At 39.6% G+C, this 20,999-nt stretch overlaps 1 protein-coding gene across 5 annotated transcripts in view; it reads right to left on the bottom strand.

The window, feature by feature from the left end:
• Positions 1-13,927: 13,927 nt before the first annotated feature.
• LOC128697511 (maltase A2) overlaps positions 13,928-20,999 on the bottom strand; it is a 59,082-nt gene continuing 52,010 nt past the window's right edge. For all 5 annotated transcript variants that reach the window (XM_070093970.1, XM_070093972.1, XM_070093967.1 and 2 more), the window contains 3 exons: positions 18,047-18,214; positions 16,841-16,912; positions 13,928-16,645 (listed from right to left, as the gene is read on the bottom strand). In XM_070093970.1, coding sequence (XP_069950071.1) covers positions 16,418-16,645; positions 16,841-16,912; positions 18,047-18,214 — 468 coding nt within the window. In that variant the 3' untranslated portion in view covers positions 13,928-16,417. The remainder of the gene's footprint in view (positions 16,646-16,840; positions 16,913-18,046; positions 18,215-20,999) is intronic.

The following is a 20,999-nucleotide window of genomic DNA, read 5'->3' on the forward strand; positions in this document are numbered from 1 at the left end:
AGCAAGATGCCTTACCTTCCTTGCACTTTGGCACCTGAAGTATGCATAATAAGATCTGCCTCTTCATGCCCTCTCCTAAGCCTGACCTGGAGCAAATTGGGTTGCTTCACATAAGCATATCTGCATAAAGCGAGGAAGTCTGTACTATAGTAGATGAATAAAACGTGCAACACATGGGTGTCTTTCTTGTGGAAATGCTTTATCAATCCAGTACAGAGAATTACTGGAGACATTGCAAGATGTGAAGTAAATGTCTGAAGTGATCAGTCCCTTAATCTTGATGAATTACCATCTCCAGTAATTTTCTGTAAGGATGGATTGTCAAGGCTGCGCTATTGATCGCCTCAAACTTTATATATATATGTATTAACACATCGGCCATTTCCCACCAAGGAAGGGTAGTTCGAAAAAAGAAAAACTTCCATCGTCATTCACTCCATCACTGTCTTGGCAGAGGCATGTTTACACTACAATTATAAAACCAACATTATCACCCCTCCTTCAGAGTGCTGGCACTGTACTTCCAATCTCTAGGAATCAAGTCCGGCCTGCCAGTTTTCCTGAATCCCTTCATAAGTGTTACCTTGCTCACACTCCAACAGCACGTCAAGTCCTAAAAACCATTTATCTCCATTTGCTCCTATCCAACACGCTCGTGCACGCTTGAATGTCCAAGCCCCTTGCACACACAACCTCCTTTACTCCCTCCCTCCAACCTTTCCTAGGCCGACCCCTACCCCGCCTTCCCTCTATTACAGATTTATACACAGTTGAAGTCATTCTATTTTGTTCCATTCTCTCAACATGTCCAAACCATCTCAATATTATTATTATTATAATCAAAAAGAAGCACTAAGCCAACCATCTCAATAACCCCTCCTCAGCCTTCTGGATAATAGTTTTGGCAATCCCGCACCTCCTCCTAATCTCCAAACTAACAGATTCTCTGCATTTTATTCACACCACACCCCTCAAGGAAGGTTCCTTGATGCTGGTGAGGGGCTCTTAAATTAGGGAATTGGATGTGCTTCAGTTCCCAAAATTGAGTCTGAATACCTTCCATCCCCCTCCCCACAGGCGCTGTATAATCCTACGGGTTTAGCGCTCCCCCGATTATTTGTGCACACATACAGAGGTACAAAAAAAAATACAGATAAGAGCAGTATGCCAAAGCCACTTATACTATGCATAGCATTACGGGCTGGCTTAAAATTAACTTAAGATTAACTAAGCAATGATTATTATTATTATTATAATCAAAAAGAAGCGCTAAGCCACAATAATAATATTCACACCACACATTGCCCTCAGACACAACATCTCCACTGCCTCCAGTCTTCTCCTCCTTGCAACATTCACCACCCATACAAGAGCATTGGTATAACTCTACTCTCATCTATTTGCCTTTTTTTGCTTTTATGCTCTTACCTTATCTTCCCTCCTTATGGATGGCCTCACCTTTGACACACACTCCCTCCTTGATTTTTTGACAGCAACAGATTTATTACACAACTTTGATTATACATCCTTTAGCACTATCACCCTTCCAAACTCCACCTTTGTTATACTCTCCACCCTCGCTAGTCTCAGATCAAGTATATTAAACTGTTAGTACGCCCTACCCTGCAGTGCTTTATGACCCTTGTGGGTTTAGCACTTAGTTTTGATTATAATAAGAATACAATAAGCTCCATGAAATAAACTTATATCACAAGACCCTCTACAACACTTTCCATGGATATAATCGACTTAAGCACTAAACCTGAGACGGTCACACAGTTGTGTGTCCATGAATAAAATAATGCATGGCTCCCTGCAGATAAAAACATTAAATACTTAACCTAATTATCAGCTATACATTTTTATTCTAATGTTGTAAAATATAATATACATAAGCATAGCCACACAGTGATATATTTAATTTTTAAAGAAAAAATTACATTCACAGAGCACTGTATCTGTAGGCATTATACAGCACCTAGGAAATGGGAGGTAAAAGTTGGATTCATGGGTGAGTGGGGCTCCAGTTCTTTCAATCAAGAGCTCTTCACTAGCATCAAGGTGCCCCCTTCCTCCTGAAGGAAAAAAAAATAAGTACTCCATGTATTTTTGATGGAGAAAAGAAACTATATCTTCTCTCTTTAAATTTTATGTCCCACTTGGAGTTGCACATTTTGCAGACTGTCCTAATTTTCAAGATAATAGCAAAATTTGCTTTCCAAACTTTATTTCATCAGACCAAATACCAGAGCTGTAGGAAATCAATCTCATTTTGACATGGATTAATGTCTTATTGTTCCTATACATCTTTTAAAAAATACTGCACTCGAATAATTTTTACACCATTACAGGAAAGCCCCGCTTATACAGCAGGTTCGACTCTGGGCTACTACTGTAAAGCAAAAATTGCTGTAAAGTGAAATGTAGCTTTTTTTCAATTTTGAATGCATATAAAAGCCTGATAACATGCTTACACTATCATATATTAAGTGAGCAATAGAGCTATGCCTAAAAAAAAAATACATATACAGTACACACATTACTTACCTCAAAATATTTTTGTCCTTAGCTTAGAGTGAGTGGTGAATATATTTATTGTAGGAAGTCTGAATAAATGAAGGAGTATAATTGAAAACTGTTGCATTAGCAAAATGCTGTAAAGCAGGGCCCTCCTGTATACATATATAGTACAGGGGTTTTAATTTTTGAACTGTACAGTTCTATATACAGCACCATATTTATAATGCTTTATTGCATTCCAAACAATTTTCTTTTCCACAAATTTAAATACAGTACACAGTTCTTGATAATACAGATTTTTCATAAGACAAGTTTTCTGTGTAATCTCATGTACACTGTGCAAAATCAAATTGGTTAATGTCAGCAACAGCATAATACCAAGAAACTGTTGTGTAACATACTGAAGTCAAACTATAGATCTTGGGACACTTAAGTACTGTAAACCATCCCATAAAGCAGTTTTCCCAAGTCGTTATAAATGTAACATTAGCCAAACTAAAAAAACAGTACAGCCCTAACTTTATACTTGATTAAAAAAAAAAAAAAAAAAAAAACTATTCAAAAATGCTTGTAGTTGGTATCCTTTTGAAATATTTACATATAAGTTGAAGTTGAGTGAATGTAGATTTTGCAGCTACAGTAGTAGCTGCTTGAATCTTTCTATTCTAAATGTTTAACATTCACTTCCTCAAATCTGATTATCTCTGTTCTCCTAGCATTATCTGATATACATTATTATTATTATTATAATCAAAAAGAAGCGCTAAGCCACAAGGGCTATACAGCGCTGCAGGGTAGGGAAGGAAGCAAGGGAATTGGATGGCAGAAGGGAGGGGGGATGATCAGCAGGTTACAGAAAACAGCGGGGCAGGGGATAGTACGGGGGTAGAGGGTAGCAAGAGATACAAGTAGAAAGGGCTGAACGTATCAAAATTTGTGGAGTAAGTCAGTCGTTGTCAAAAAGTCAATGAGAGAGTCCGGATGAAAGGTGGGTCCATCAGCGAGAAGGGAAGGTAAAGAGAGAGCAGCGGGGCGAAGACGACGACAGAGGTAAATTCTGCGTGCTCGTTGATAAAGTGGGCAGTCCAACAGAATGTGGCTGACTGATAATGAAGCTTGGCAATTCTCACAGAGAGGAGCAAGACGCCTCTCCATGAGATATCCATGAGTAAGACGAGTATGGCCAATGCGAAGACGGGAGAGAGTAGTCTCCCAACCTCGACACTGGTGATAAGAAGACGGCCAGTAACCTATACTCGGTTTAATAGACTGAAGTTTGTTGCCGAGCATAGTAGACCAACGTTGTTGCCAACGGGTGTGAAGGTGGGAAGATATTACAGCAAAATAGTCCGTACATGGAATACCTCTATAAGAAACTGGTAGGTCATGTACTGCTGACCGCGCAGCAGTGTCTGCCTGTTCATTGCCCTGTACGTCAACATGACCAGGGACCCAACAAAAAACAATATCTTTATGCTTAGTAAAGATGCGGCGTAGCCAAAGTTGGATACGGAGGACTAAGGGGTGAGGTGTATCAAATTTTTGTATAGCCTGTAAAGCACTAAGGGAGTCTGAGACAACCACAAATGATGACACAGGCATAGATGCAATACGGATAAGTGCTGTAAGGATGGCATATAATTCAGCAGTAAAAATACTAGCTGAAGATAGTAAATGCCCTTGTACGACGCTGTCCGGAAACACTGCTGCGAATCCTACGCCGTCAGAAGACTTAGAGCCATCTGTGTACACAGCAATGGCATGAGAATGAGAGTGAAAGTGGTCAAGAAAAAGAGAGCGGGAAGCGACCGTAGACAGTTGGGCTTTCGAGCAAGGGAGGGAGAAAGAACAGACTCGAACAGCTGGAACTTCCCAGGGGGGTAGGGAAAAGTGTGATGCTACATGTACATAGAAAGGTGGTAGTTGAAGAGAAGACAAGAGCGAATGAAGGCGAAGAGAGAAGGGACGGAGTAAGCAGGGGCGGCGAACAAATAAAGAATGTCTACTAATATCAGTGACCATTCTATAAATGGAAGGATTGCGGAGATCATGAGAGCGTACATAGTAGCGCAGGCAATGGGCATCACGGCGATCGGATAAGGATGGAACGTTCGCTTCTGCATAGAGGCTTTCGACAGGGGAAGAGCGAAAAGCACCAAGGCATAAACGTAATCCTTGGTGATGAATGGGGTTAAGGCTAGAGAGAGTAGCAGGAGATGCCGCTGAATAGATCTGGTCACCATAATCAAGTTTCGATAAAATAAGGGTGGAATGTAGGTGAAGGAGGGTTCGACGATCAGCTCCCCACGAAAGATGAGCAAGGGTTTTAAGAAGGTTCAGCCGGCTGTGACAAGTTGCCTTCAGAGAGGTAATGTGAGGTTTCCAGGATAACCTACGATCAAAGAGGAGGCCCAGAAACTTGACTGTATCACGTTCAGGGATACGTGAGCCATAGAGGTACAAAGGATGATCAGAGATGACAGAGCGTCTAGTGAAAGTGATTTGGTGGGTTTTAGTGCTGGAAAATTTAAACCCATGTGTGGTGGCCCAATTGGAAACACGGTCGACTGCATGCTGGAGAGAAACTGTAAGGAGGTGACAGTCAGCGCCTGCACAGGCAATAGCGAAGTCATCAACATAGAGTGATGACCAAATATTTGATGGAAGACTAGAGGCCAAATCATTAATAGCAAGGAGAAAAAGTGTTGTGCTCAGAACACATCCCTGGGGGACACCTTCAGCTTGGATAAAGTCCGGGGAGAGCACATTATTAACCCGAACACGGAAATGCCTGTCAGTTAAAAAGTTCTTAAGGAAGGATGGTAGATTGCCTCGAAGGCCTAAGGAGTGGGCTTGGGCTAAAATATTATACCTCCAAGTTGTGTCATATGCCTTCTCAAGATCAAAAAATATGGCAATAACTGAGTGGTTATTCGCAAAGGCATTACGAACATACGTATCCAAGCGCAGTAAGGGGTCTATGGTAGAACGTCCCTTACGAAAGCCGTATTGACGAGTGGAGAGACTGTTGTGTGTCTCTAAATACCACACTAAACGTCTATTTACTAGACGTTCCATTACTTTGCAAACTGCACTGGTAAGAGCAATGGGACGATAGTGGGAGGTTTCATGTCCCGTAGTGCCTGGTTTGCGGAAAGGGAGAACAATGGCGGATTTCCACAGCTGTGGAAGAACTCCTTGTGACCAAATAAGATTGTAAAGGCGTAATAGGACTGCAAGGGCTGACTGATGTAAATGTTGTAGCATACGAATATGAATGTCGTCGGGCCCAGCTGCCGATGATCGACAAGCTGAGAGTGTTGCCTCCAGTTCTTGAAGTGTAAAAGGCACATTATACTGTTCTTCTCTGAGAGAAGAAAAGTCCAAGGGTGCTAACTCTCTGGCAGACTTTGAGGAAAGAAATGAGGGGCATAGATGGAGTCCCTGAGAAATACGGACCAGATGATTGCCAATTTCACTGGCAACATCTAGTGGGTTTGCTATATCAACACCGGCAACCCGCAGAACAGGAGCCGGGTCAGGAGAATATTTACCACTCAGTTTTCGTACTTTTTTCCAGACTGCACTCATAGAGGAAGCAGAGGTGATGGTGGAGACATAATCTCGCCAGCAAGTGCGTTTAGCGTCACGGATGACACGGCGAGCGATCGCACGCTTCTGTTTAAAATCAAGGAGTCGCTCTGTGGTTCTATTGTACCGGTACCTGCCCCATGCAGCGCGTTTCAAACGTACTGCACGAGCACAAGCAGGAGACCACCAAGGCACGCATTTCTGAGAATGCCTGCTCGAAGTTTGGGGTATAGAATGAGAAGCTGCGGTGAAAACGGAGGATGAGAAGAGGTGTAAAAGCTCATCGATGGAGGACGAAGAAGGAACCTCTTTAAAAACAGTCAGGTGTGAGTAAAGGTTCCAATTTGCCCGATTAAATTGCCAGCGTGGGGTGCGAAGAGGTGGCGAATATGAAGGGGAAGTAAGAATGATTGGGAAATGATCACTGTCATGTAAGTCCGGGAGAACAGACCAAGTAAAGTCTAATGCGGCGGAGGAAGAGCAAACTGAGAGATCGATGCAAGAGAGAGTATGAGTCCGAGGATCAAAATGGGTGTGAGTACCTGTATTTAAAACATGGAGGGGGTGGGTGGCAAGAAAAGCCTCTAACTGAATTCCACGGGAATCACAGTGAGACCCTCCCCAGAGGAAATGGTGGGCATTAAAATCACCAAGTAACAGAATTGGTGGCGGTAATGACGAAACAAGGAAGGCAAAATCCGGAATAGATAATGCCCGAGAAGGAGAGAGATATAAAGAACAGAGCGTATACCACCTATGTAAGTGGATACGGGCTGCTGTGTAATGCAGCGAAGTATGAACAAATAGCTGATGGTACGGAATATCAGTGCGGAGAAGAAGGGCACTTTCATTAAAGGTCCCACCAGGAAAAGGATCTGAAGAATACAATAAATTATAGCCTGAGATGTGAGAAATAACAGCAGAGTGTAATTTTGGTTCCTGTAAGCAAACACCAACAGGGGCAAACTGGGAGAGTAACATCTGAAGCTCACCCCGATTACCCCTGAGGCCACGTATATTCCACTGTAAAAAGGCCATGAATGGCAATGATAAAGATACTTGAAATCCGCAGGTAAGGGTTCCTACGGACTAGGAGGGTTAGAAAAGTCCACATGCGGAGGCAGTGGAAAATGTTCAAGCAGCGAAGGAACGGTGCGCTGTGAAGAAAGGAGTTGCGCAGATGGAGCAGAGGAGAGAGAAAGAGCGGAAGGTGGATCAGTGTCCATTGATGGTTTGGTCTCTGCAATATATTCAGAGATTGCTTCAAGTGTTTCAGAATTCAGAGATGTTGTATGGGAGACAATATTGGGAATGGTAGGGGGAGGATGAGTAAAGATTGGAACTGTATTGGACTGTACCAAGGTAGGGGGGGGCGAAAGGGTGGAGGGAACTGGAGAAGCGTGGCAGGGGACAGAAGAGACAGGAACCTGGGAGGTAGCAGAAGAGGAAGAAACTTGGGAGGGAACAGGGGAGGAAGGTACATTACGAGGAGGAGGGTGAACCTCTGCACTTGTAACTGAGCCAGTGAGAGGGGAAGAACTAGGGACAGAGACAGGGAGGGTAAAATGAGGAGGTGGAAGATGGGTAGGAGGTGTTACCGGACCTTTTTTTGACTTTTGAGAAGTAGAGGGACGATTGGGAAGAGGTGTCGTACGAGGTCTCGTCGATACTGAGGCTTGTAAGAGAGAACTCGAAGAAGCGAGATTAGACTGAGGCGTTGAAGTAGGGACGTCTGAGCCGAGGACAGCAAAAGGATTAGATACAGGAGTGATTATGGGAGAGGTAACCACAGAGGTGGGTGTAGAAGATGGGATACCAGAAGCGGGGGGACGTTTTGAAACACGGGAATAAGAAACACGTGGGAGTCTCCCTTGGAGGCGGAGATGAGAAACTGCCATGGCATAAGGGAGACCTTCTGTCTCTTTGAGGTAACGGATTTCCCGCTCGTTTAAATAGACCTGACAACGGCGAGAGTACGAAGGGTGAGCCTCATGACAGTTAAGGCAAGAGGGAGATCGATTGCAAGACGTATTAGAATGGTCATCGGCACCACAGACTGGGCATTCGGCGATAGATCTGCAATATTTCGCTGGATGGCCAAATCGCCAGCAATTTCTACACTGTTGTGGTGTAGGGATCACCTTTCGAACTTGTAACCGATGTCCTGCTATATAAACTGAGGATGGGAGTTCTCGGCTGTCAAAAGTTAAACGAGCCACATTGCTAGGGTATCGTCTCCGCCCACGGGCAGGAAGAACGTAAGTGTCTACCTTGAGGATTGGGAGATCTTGGAGTTCCAGCTGTTCTAGAATGTCGGTGCCACATGTCTGGAAATTTTGTTGAACTATGGTATGGGGCAGAATAACGGTACCACTACAAGAATTGAGGGAATGATGTTTTTCAAGGGTGACAGGAACAGTATCTATATGGGAAAGACGAGAGAGCTCACGAGCCTGGGTAGCATTCTGTACGGTAATGATGCGCGTACCGCTCTTAAGAGCATGAAAAGAAATATCTTTACCAACATGGCGTAGGAGTGCCTTGCCAATACTATGGTCAGAAAGATAGGCAGTAGAGGAAGTTGGTCGTAAAGTGAAGAATTTAGTCCACTGTTCAGTCTGAAACTGAGCGTGGAAAGGTAGTGAAGGACGTGTCGATCGTTTCTGAGAAGAACGAGAAGGTGAAGGTGGAGAAGTATCATCAGCAGGTAATTGTCGTTGACGTTTAGGCGTGGGACCAGAGTTGGTCCGACGTGGAACGGGTCGGCGATTTGAAAATTGCCGCACCGTAGAGGGAGAGGCCGGAAGCATAGTCAGAGGAGAGCGAAGGTCTGATAAATCGAAGGAGTCAGTCGAGGCCTCAGTACCTGAAGCGGGTGAGGAAACAGCACCGGCAATAGGTACAGAGGCATGAGGAATGTCTGAAGAGTGGTCCAAAGACGAGGCGGGGTCAGAACGGGGTGCGGTATCAAGAAGGGGCCCGGGGGTACCAGGTTCATGGACTAGGGCTGCCATGGTTAGGTTACTTCTTTCTTTTTGTTTTTAAGAAAAAAAAAGAAAGAAGAAAAGAAAATAAAAATAAAAAAAAGAAAAAAAAAGGGGGGACCGGGGAGGGATAGTTCCTAGGAGGGATGAAAGGGCCAGAAATCTCCCTCCGCGCCCAAGAGGACTCGACACCGCTAGTAGCGCAGATGCAGCATGGAACCCGTGCCATACCCTACCCTTCATGCCAGTAAACCAGCAATCTGGGATAGCAACCTCACATCTGCCGAGCTACCTCGGTGGACAAAAGAGAGGGCGGCCGGATATCCGCCACAAAGCATACCTCCTTCAGCCACCACCCCCGGAATCCGAAAGGTGGCTTCCAGAGCTACACCCGTCGCCCAAAAGACACCCAAAGCTACTCCGGGATACCGGAGAGGGATCGGGACATCCCTAGGCAATCCAGATTCCACGGCAAACTACGCCACCGCCAAGAAACCTCAACGGAATGGGATGGACCCCGGTGTCCTTTCTCCTACCTAGGAACTAGCGCGCCTGTGGGAGAAATCCCAAAGGACAAAAAGAGGAAGGGCAAAAGGGAGGAGTGGGGAGGAGGAGGAGGAAAGGAAAAAGGGGAGGATGGGGAGGATGGGATAGGGGAGGGGAGATTGGGGGGTAATTAGGTTCGGTCTGAGGAAGAAGACCGATAGGTCTAATTCCTCAGACCAAGAGCCTCTTCACCACGCCAAGGAGCCCCCCTTGAAGAGGATCTGATATACAAACTTAGTATTTTCCCCGTGAACATAATTTTCTTTTATTGCTCTGCCCACCTCACACCCAAGTTAGATGACCGAAATATGGAGACACATTGATCACCATTCATTCAACACCTACATTGCCAGAAAAGCAATAACAATTAAAATTATCCTTCAAGCTGCAGCTTGAAGGGTAATTTTAATTGTTATTGCATGGCTAACCAGTTATCCTGAATCTTTCATAAATGTTACATGCTCATACAGATATAACATACTGTACTACAATAATTAAGTAGGTAACTGAAAATATTGTTGTGGTCTTCTTAAATACTGGAAGCAATGTATGCAGCTTTCAATGATTAAGACTACTTGATGAAGGCATCCCATATCATCCATAAGTAGGATGGGCTGCTTGGCAATTCAGGAAAGAATATGGGCTCATCTATGTGAGATGCTATACAGTACCTACCTACACTCATTATGATACAAATCAAACTCCCAGCTGAGGTAGATTACAGGAGTCTTGAAAATGAACATGCAAAAGTATACTTTTAGCATACTATTTGCTTGATGGTTTCAAAAAGTGCCAGGGCAACTTTTGTATGCATACTGACAAAGACATTAAAGAATATCACAATCATGTAGGTAATCTTTTATGACTGGCATGGCAACTCAGTGGACTTGAATCTGATAAAGAACGTATATTAAGTGTAAGCTCTGTGGCAAGGATGTATCCTCTATCACAAAACTCTTGAGTGCATTAAGCAAGTGTGAGAGGGCACTGAGATCTATTCTCTCTAACATAACCTTAAGAGTACCTAGAAAATGTAAGGAGAGCATCCAAGAGGACAGGTATTTCTACGAAATACTTGGTGAGGCGAGTAACCCATACATACCAATATTTTGTTTAAACAATATATTATACTGTGCATTCTCATGATCTGTGATTAATGTATGGACAGGTATATTTATTATATCTACTGTATAATAATGGGACTGAGGGAATGAATACTTAAATCTGGGCCTATTATTATTATTATTGCTACATTGGAAAATCTGCAAAATCAAATACACATTTGCAATAATTTGAGGCCGATTTCAAGCTACTTCTGGTCCTGGAACAAACCAAAATCATTTCTATTTTAGTGGTATATCTTCCTTTCTATCATATGATACTAAGAAACAGCCAATAAAATCCTCATAGGAAGCACCTCAGTCGCTATTTTAAATCAGACATAAGGTCAAAGTTTTGCTTTTTCCATCATGCACGACATGGGACAGGATTTTTTTTATACAGTACACACTCAACATACAGACCCATTCCCTCATATCTAGGCTCAAAATTTACCGCTCACAGCTTATCTGAGTGACCTGAGCTCATGACATAGATCTACGTGAAGGACCCTAGTATCAATAATGTAGATCTATGTGAGGGACCCTAGTATCAACAATGTAGATCTATGTGATGGACGGTGAAAGGGTTAAAGCAAAACTTTACAAAATCAGGGAGTACAGTTAATTCCCTAAAATTCATCCTAACCTCCAACTCTAGCATCTGTGACTAATATTAACACAATTATATGTGCATACAGTAATAATTTTTTTTTCAGATTTGGATTCATTTTGTCTTTCAAATGATCTCTTTAAATAGCATTCTAATCTAGTTAACATAGACATTCACAAGAAGGAAAACGACTTGTGCTTTGGAAACTCAAGGAGTATATTTTAAACAAAATTCTATTGTTAATTACCAATTTAAGGGTCATACACCAAACCCCATAAAAAATGGACACCGTAAAAAATTAATTAATAATCACTCTTAGCATTTGAGGGAATCCCTTCAGTAAAAATGTTTGATAATCAAAGCTTGTGAATTTTGAGGGTTTGACTGCATACTATATGCTATAGAGGGTCATGAGTAATTTTCCTATCATCAAACACTCGGTCTAACCTGACTCGTTCGGGAATGATTTGCTAGTAGTCAGGAATCATTTACTTTAGGCCTAATGACACTCGGCATTATTTTCTTCATCTCAGCCTTCTCTGAATTGAAACAATCTTTCAAAATCAATAAGTAATGTATTTGTAACATTACTATCACACTTGCATACATTCATGCCACAAATGGCTTCTGCTTTATTAAGAGCTAAGAAATATTGTACTTACTCCACACTCCAATTCCCTTAAGAGTTCTACCTTCTCAGTTTTAAGTGAACTCCACTTCTATTTTACAGACAAATGTGAAGGTCCTACATTTCATGAACTCTTTATTAAAATAAGAAATGAATCCTTTGTTTTACCCCTTTTTACATATGAATCTAAAATATCACAGCCACTAGCACTGAAATCAGGTGAATTACTATCATCATAAGACATACAAGAATAATTAGTCTAAAATCAGACCAAAAATGAAATTCAAAAATCTTGTGGCTAATCCCAAGTACATGTACTGTCAACAAAGGAGGATAAGTGTGGGCAATGGTTGTTGATTAGTGTCAGTAACTACCCAAAACTCTAGTAAGGCATAAGTCATTAGTCCTCAAAATGAGTTTTTAAACTGATCCAGAAAAGTCGTGCTGGTACTTGACTGGTAATCACTAGCCAAGAACCAGTAGTTTTGAAGCAAACGCCCAGTTTGCTGGGTGCCAGGGTTTTGTCTCGTTGAGCTTAGTGAGGATAGTACTGTGTATTTTGTTCCAAAATTTGTAGGCTCAAGCCTCCTCTGACCTGAGATAAATGTAAAATATTTCACTTGTTCTGTAAATTATGTCTGTATATATGTGTGAATGCACAATTGTGTATGTGTGATTATATATAGATACATATATATATGGGAGCAAGGGGCTGGTAGCCCCTTCTCCTGTATATATTACTAAATTTGAAAGGAGAAACTTTCGTTTTTCCTTTTGGGCCACCCTACCTCGGTGGGATACAGCCGGTGTGTTGAAAGAAAGAAAGACATATATATATATATATTTTTTCAACACACTGGCTGTCTCCCACCAAAGCAGGGTGACCCAAAAAAGAAAGAAACACTTTCACCATCATTCACACATAATCAGTCTGCAGAGGTGACCCAGATACGACAGTTTTCATGTCACTTCAAACAGCCAATATTCCAAACCCCTCCTTAAGAGTGCACGTACTGTACTTCCCACTTCCAGGACTTGAGTCTGGCTAACCGGTTTCCCTGAATCCCTTCACAAAATTTTACCCTGCTTACACTCCAACAGCTCGTCAAGTCCCAAAAACTATTTGTCTCCACTCACTTCTATCTAACACGTTCACACATGCCTGCTGTATGTCCAGGCCTCTTGCACACAAAACCTCCTTTACCCCCTCCCTCCAAAGAACACATATACCATCATTCGTTCAATTACTGTCTATTATTCCAGACGCGTGCTGACATCACAATCAGATTACCATCAAACTGTAACATCCCCCACCTCTCCTTCAGAGTGCAGGCATGCATGCAGAATTAAGAATTCTTGACAAAAAACAGCTGATTCTGTCTAATCATAACAACTCCATATTGAGCTTAAGTTAGGTGCATGCCTGCATTAAGCATGTTTACTGGAGCTCCCTATCAGAGTTGTCATATATCAATCAAGTAATAAGGCTCCACCACTATTCTGAGCCACAAATCTAATCCCTTGTCCTAAAACAAATACACATGTGATAATATATCTTAAATTACATTTACAAAGGGTAAAAAAATACCCTTTTTTCACTAGATTGCTGTAAAAATTAAGATGGAAAATTATTCCTTATTCCACATGGTGGAACTTCCATAGATAGGGACGGTCATATTAGCCTGAGGCCTGATCATGGCAGTAATTGGTTTAAATACAGACCACAATTAATAGTGCTAATACAAACTACCACTAAAAGTAAAGAAACATAGTGAGGATAAAGTCACCAAGATTCTCACATTTTTATCTTGGGGTCATGCAGTCAAACATCTTCAGTCCAGCAACCATAGGACCAAACAGGTGCTGAGAACAATATAATTGAAAGGATATACCCAGGGAAACCTGTTCATAGACTGAGCAATAATTTACTTTTCAGTTGTCTGCACTCGTATAATCAATATAAATAAATAACCAATTCTTTTTTTTTTTATCCTCAATGGCCCCCTCCTGCCAAGGCAGGATGGCCCAGTGAATTAAACAAATTTGCTATCATTCATTCCGAAGTAAACACATTCATACTCACTCCCTAGCTATCTTACCAAAATAGTACAGGTGGCATGATTCAGTTATGACCCAATAAACAGCAATATCCCCACTCAACTTTCATACTACTTCCCTCCTCCAAAGCTGGTGAGTACCACTGATAAACTGATAATCAGCTTGCCTGAATTCCTTCATAGATGTTACAGAATCATATCCTATTCTAATAGCATGTAACATCTCAGAAATGACTTGCTTCCACTCATTAAGTTTTAAAATTTTACATTCCGTTAAATGTTACACTCTGTAACCTCCATCACACCCTCCTTACAGCCCTTCACTGGATGTTTCTTACAACTCTTTCCATCTACCCCAGAGTTCTATACCCTCTTTACCTTTCTTACTCCATTCTTTGTACATAATCTCAGCAACACCATTCTTCTTTTTTGACTTATACTTCTTGTACCATTACACCATCTTTTATTAATTTCTTAATTTTTAATTCTCTACATAATATTCACACTACACTCTAATCTCAAGACATATTCCCATTGCCTCCATCCTCTTCAATGCAACATTTGAAAACCATGCCTCACACCCATACCAAAGTTTGGCACCATCATACTCGATACTCTGATATATTTCCCTTTGCATTGCATTCACTGACAAACTTCTTTCTCTATATAGATTTTTCAATTCCTCAGTTACTTTCCTTCCCTCATCTATTTTGCAACACGTCTTGTAGTTAATATACCAATCTTCTTTGAAATCCCCTCCAAAGTAGCTAAATACATTAACTTCCATATTCATTCCAATATGACCTATAATCTTTCATTCCCCATACTTCCGACTACATCCTTCATTGCCTATACCACTTACTTTAATCTCTTTGCAATTTAGTTCATGTTTAATCTCTTTGCACTTTAGCTCATGTTTAATCTCTTTGCACTTTAGCTCATGTTTAATTTCTTTGCAATTTAGTTCATATTTAATCTCTTTTACACATTTTCTAAACTCTTCCACCAACTTTTGAAGCTTCTCTTTTAAATATCCTAACATAACTGTAACATCTTTAAACAGGAATTGTTACAATTCCCAACTTATATTACAGAGCATGAAAAGCAAGTACAGTACTGTAATATTCTATGAATGTTAGTTGCATGGGGAAAACTCAAAGGTTCTGAACCACCAGATATACACAGGAGTCTGCTATTTCATTGTCCAAAATACTGAAATGACCAGGGACTGCCAATACAGTTATTTTCTAGGTTTCCTTGCATGCTGTGTGTTATTCTTTCCACTTGTCAGCTTGTTGCCTATACCAACATACTGTTGGACAAACTGTGGCCTGTTTCTAAACTGCACAATGTAGATGAAGTTAGAGATAATGTGTTAGGTACATAATGCCATGCTGTGGGTAGCAGCAAGCTCAGATGAGGTTGAGGTATTAGAAGTAGGATCATTTATTTATGTGAAGTGCTAAACCTATGTGGGTCTCACAGTGGAGGCTCAAACCACCATATGATAATTCCAAAATAGACATGTTTGTGCTCAGCTAGTTACAGAAGTGAGAGGATGATGTGCTAGTTCAAAAATATTGAACTGTGTCTGGTGGGTGCTGCTACAAACTCTGTACCTTTACAATTGGGTGAGGCCTTTATAACCACTTCTGTAAGCTCAATTTTTGCATGTCTTTTTGCAAAACACCTTTTTTTTTATACCAGATTATAGATGCTCTGTTGTAATATGGAATGCCAGACTCAAGACGTTTGACTGCATATCCTACTGTACACCAAATCTATTTAATTTTAACTTACGAGTTCCTTTTTAAGACATGATATCCTACAGCCCTTATTAAATGCTGTATAGTTTGTACCTTCCACCATTACCATAATTTATATAGTACATGATTTACTAATTTTCTTGTGTGTGTGTTACTACTGAAGCAAAAAAGTATTCATTTAGATTATAAGAATTACTTTCACTAGTTAAATAATTTTGAACATTTTGAGAATAAACATTTAGGCTTACTTGATAGTACAGTACAATACTCAATTTATATTAGAGAATAATATTGTGCTATGTAGCAAAAAACTGTCACCAAAAAAATACTGATAATTATTATACACACTGCACCAGTGTGTATACAGTAATTACTTGGGTAAATTAAATGTAAAGTAATATATATTTTTGAATAAAGCTACTGGTTATATTATCATAAGTCACATCAGTAAATGAAAAGGAGAATATCTTACTGTACATAAAAATGGAGAATACAGAACAATGAGCTCATATTACCCGTTTTATATGGCACATTTATTATTGTAATAACTGTATTACTGTAATTCTCAATAACCTAGATAAACTGGCAACCTTACCTTTATACAAACTATTGTATTTATAAATCCAATATACATGCTAGAGCTTCTCCAGGTTGCAAGACAATATTTCTGAACATTACATAGCCAGACTGCCCATGTGAGGATGCAAGGACTGAGCCCCCAAAGTAGAAATGAGAGAGGTCCTGGTCAAGAGTGTTAGGACCAAGATTGGCAACTACAGCATACTGATTTCGACGAGGGTAAAAACGATCTATAATGATGAGCTCATGATCTGAGTGCCTCACCTGGAAGTGAATAGAGCACTGAATTAAATTTACAAATGGCTAAAACACTTAAGTATAATAATGATAACCGTGTGTTTGAGAGTATATGTGAGAAAGAAAATCAGAAAGGGATGCTAGAGAAAGAAAGGGTACTGTATATGTTGTTTTCTCAAAATCTAATTTTACAAACAATTATTGAATGAAGTTAGTACATACCCTATAATTAACTGACTTCGTTGGATGGTAATCTCCTTCATAGTCAAAAATGCCGTTAATGTATATGGGAACCTGCAATGGAAATAATAATAGATCAATCTGCTTTTCCATTTATCATGACTTATTTATGTAAATATCTTATAAGCTAGATTGCTGATAAGGCGAAAAATATTTCTTGCTCGCATGTCCCCAGCCTCCATGAGCCCACCTGTTCCACCATTCCCCTCTTCCACACACAAAACTCATAGTATAATCAGGGTAGTGAAGTTGTAGTTTGGAGGATTATTTGAAGTGTCATATTCTTGCATTTATGGTAAGACAGCTATTGAATGTCTGACAATGAATTTGTTTTCGTATTTGGGACACACTACCTTGGTTAGAAAAAGCCAATATGACAAAAAACAAAATGATATGCGTAATTTTACCATAATCTCTACATTTTCAGTGATAAATTTTGCCAGAACAGAACAATTACAAAAATTTCCTCAAAAAAAAAAAAAAAAAAAAAATTACAAAGTGTAGAATATGAGTCTATTTTACTAACAAGATGAACAATCTACCTTGGAATTTTTACATGTTTAAGAAAAATGTTTGCTATGGTAATCATTACTAATAAATACAGTAACTAATTTAAGTAATGGAACATACTTTTATAACAGGAATGAGACAGCATAAAATATGAAAACTATACCTCAAGCACAACTGAGTACAATACACTATCATTAAGCTGAAAGTGTATTGTTACACACTCTTTAGTGCTCTACTCCATTTCCATTCTCGAATTTCACTTGGTTAAGAATGTACATCTTGCCATTTGTTAAAGATGTAATCTTGAGAAAAAGTTTGGGAGTTGGTAAAAAGTTAAACTTATGGCAGGGGATTTTAGCATCCTTGAATTAGAGCATTTTTACATTTTGCCACAGTGCATAAATTATAACAAGTATGGCAGCATAGCCCGCATCTCAATAAACAATAACATCTTTACTCAACAGGTCATGCTTAGAATAAGAATTGTTTAAAAAAAAAAAAAAAAAAAAAAAAGGAATGATATCAGTAGTTGTTATTTACTGGAACAATTATCTATTTTCATCAGCCAGAAGCCCAGACATGAACATTTTCATCACTTTAACCCATTTCAATACCTTATTGTATTTTTTCAACAATAAATAGCAAAAGATTTTCTTACATTTATTTGATAAAACTTACTTTCTGTTGTCGAGCAGAAATCATGGTGCTGAGGGCAGAGATGGTTTGGTTCTGTACCTCCACATTGTCATCTTGCCATCCCTCACTTAAATCCTGCCAAGGTTTAACTGAGCTGAAGCCTGCATGCTTGCCTTCATTCCAACGCATAATTGTCGACCAACTTCTTTCCTGCAGTGAGTACACACATTTTAAAAAATGTACCAAGGTTTGAAATAACTGCATTTTTTATATCACAATATTAATCTGTTGTTAGTATTCTTGAGTTAGACTAAATGAATAATGAAGGATGTGTTTTCTTCTTTGGGTGACCCTGCCTTGGCAGGAGATGGCCATAGAATTAAAAATAAATTGAGTACAGCCTCTTCTCACTTAACAATGAAGTTTTGTTCCAAAGACCACGTTGGTAAATGAACTCATTGCTAAGTGAGGAGCACACTATAATGGTAGTGGGTTTGTGTCAACCATCTATGATATTGTTTTACTGTCACCTTTGCACCATTTATAACATTTCTGGTATATTTTTAAATATTTATACAGTACATGTAGTGTACTGTATATTGTAATAAACAGAATAGATGAAATAGCTCTAATATACATTATTTAGGTATGCATACTGGTCAGAGCCCGTCGTAAGTCTGAGTCGTCGGTAAACGAGTACATCGCTAAGTGAGGAGAGGCTGTATAATATATTTACTTTGAAATTCTTCCTCCATAAGCCGTGCGTGTCGTAAGAGGTGACAAAAATGCCAGGAGAAAGGGGGTAGTAACCCCCTCTCCTGTAAACATTACTAAATCTAAAAAGAGAAGCTTTCATTTTTCTTTCTGGGTCACCTTTCCTCAGTGGAATATGGTCAGTTTGTTGAAAGAAGAACAATATTTACCCTGAAGCTAAACTTAATGATCTATCATGCACTTTTAAAATTTCAATACTGCTGACAGATTAACACTGTAATATACTATATTTAACCCTTTCATCACATGTGTTATTTGTTTTGTTCCCAATAAGTGTCAATTTTTCGTGGAACAACTTAAGTACTGTACTGAAATATGACTTGGCATTACTTTTTCTATTATAACAAGGCCATAAAGTTGTCATATCTAGTATTTATTTTCCTTAGCCCGTAAACGGTCCAGGCAGATCTACGTTCACATGTGTAGTGCTACAAAAGTAGATCTACATTTTTTTTACATATTTTCAAATATAACAAAAAAAAAAAAAGTAGATCAAAGTTTTTTTACACATTTTCAAATGTAGAAAAACAAAAAGATCTACTATTTTACATACTTTCAAATGTTGAAAAAACGTATATATGCGTTTGGACCGTTTACGGGTTAAAATTTAATAGAAAGTATAGTTAAAAAAAATAATTTTAATTTTTTATGAAATAAAGATAAGGTGTCTCAAATATGACAAAGTCTTCCTGGCACCACACTTTTATTGCATAAAAAATCCATAATTTAGGAAATTTTCAAAGATTTTTTCTTTTTGGTGAAAACCTTAAAAGACTCACATAAGTAGCTTTTATAACACTATTCTATATACTCTATATATTTTATAAGTAATAAACATTATATTTATCTATTTATTGCAGTACCCATACCACACAATTTACAGGTCTCCCTCAACATTCGCGAAGGTTAGGGGATCAAGAGCCTTGCGAATGTTGAAAAATCGTGAATGTTTGGTGCCCCCAATATATTGTAGGGAAATATAATACAATACTGCTTCCTTAACTTGTTGAACCATGAACAATCATAAAATACATGAAAATGTCATATAATATTGTACTAAATACATACATGTTATGGTTTAATAACATGTATGTTATTAAATACCACTGCCTCCACCAGTGCCTCAACCAATGCAGCACACTGCTCGTATTTTAGTACAATTTCTTTCTTCAATTGTATCGTGTTTCTCAATTTCCTTACCAAAGGGCTGGCACTAGCAAGTTTCTTTGGGCCCATGGTTAATTATGTAGCAGTCGCACTCACTCAATCTACAAACACCAAACACAATGAGTTTTTGTGAAATGTTTGGAAGTGTGTGGAGACTAATGCTCACTCCAGCATAAACAAAGCCACACTGACTGATGGTGTGGCTTTGTTTATGCTAGAGTGAGCGTTAGTCTCCACACTCTTCCAAACATTTCACAATAATTCATTGTGTTTGGTGCTTGTAGATTGAGTGCGGCTGGAGTGGTAGAGGCAGTGGTAGAAACAATAGTTGAGGCAGTAGTTGAGGCAGTGGTTGAGGCAGTGGTTGAGGCAGTGGTAGAGGCAGTGGTAGAGGCAGTGGTTGAGGCAGTGGTTGAGGCAGTGGTAGAGGCAGTGGTTGAGGCAGTGGAAGAGGTAGTGGTTGAGACAGTGGTTGAGAGTGGTTTTTAATAACATGTTATTAATAATAATAATACATGTTATTAATAATAACATGTATTATTATTATTAATAACATATATATGTGTGTAAAGGTAGAAAGTTGAAAGTGAACATAGAAAAGAGTAAGGTGATGAGGGTATCAAATGATTTAGATAAAGAAAAATTGGATATCAAATTGGGGAGGAGGAGTATGGAAGAAGTGAATGTTTTCAGATACTTGGGAGTTAACGTGTCAGCGGATGGATTTATGAAGGATGAGGTTAATCATAGAATTGATGAGGGAAAAAAGGTGAGTGGTGCGTTGAGGTATATGTGGAGTCAAAAAACGTTATAAATGGAGGCAAAGAAAGGAATGTATGAAAGTATAGTAGTACCAACACTCTTATATGGATGTGAAGCTTGGGTGGTAAATGCAGCAGCGAGGAGACGGTTGGAGGCAGTGGAGATGTCCTGTCTAAGGGCAATGTGTGGTGTAAATATTATGCAGAAAATTCGGAGTGTGGAAATTAGGAGAAGGTGTGGAGTTAATAAAAGCATTAGTCAGAGGGCAGAAGAGGGGTTGTTGAGGTGGTTT

The sequence above is a fragment of the Cherax quadricarinatus genome, chromosome 44 (assembly GCF_038502225.1).
Source record: "Cherax quadricarinatus isolate ZL_2023a chromosome 44, ASM3850222v1, whole genome shotgun sequence".
Taxonomy (NCBI): domain Eukaryota; kingdom Metazoa; phylum Arthropoda; class Malacostraca; order Decapoda; family Parastacidae; genus Cherax; species Cherax quadricarinatus.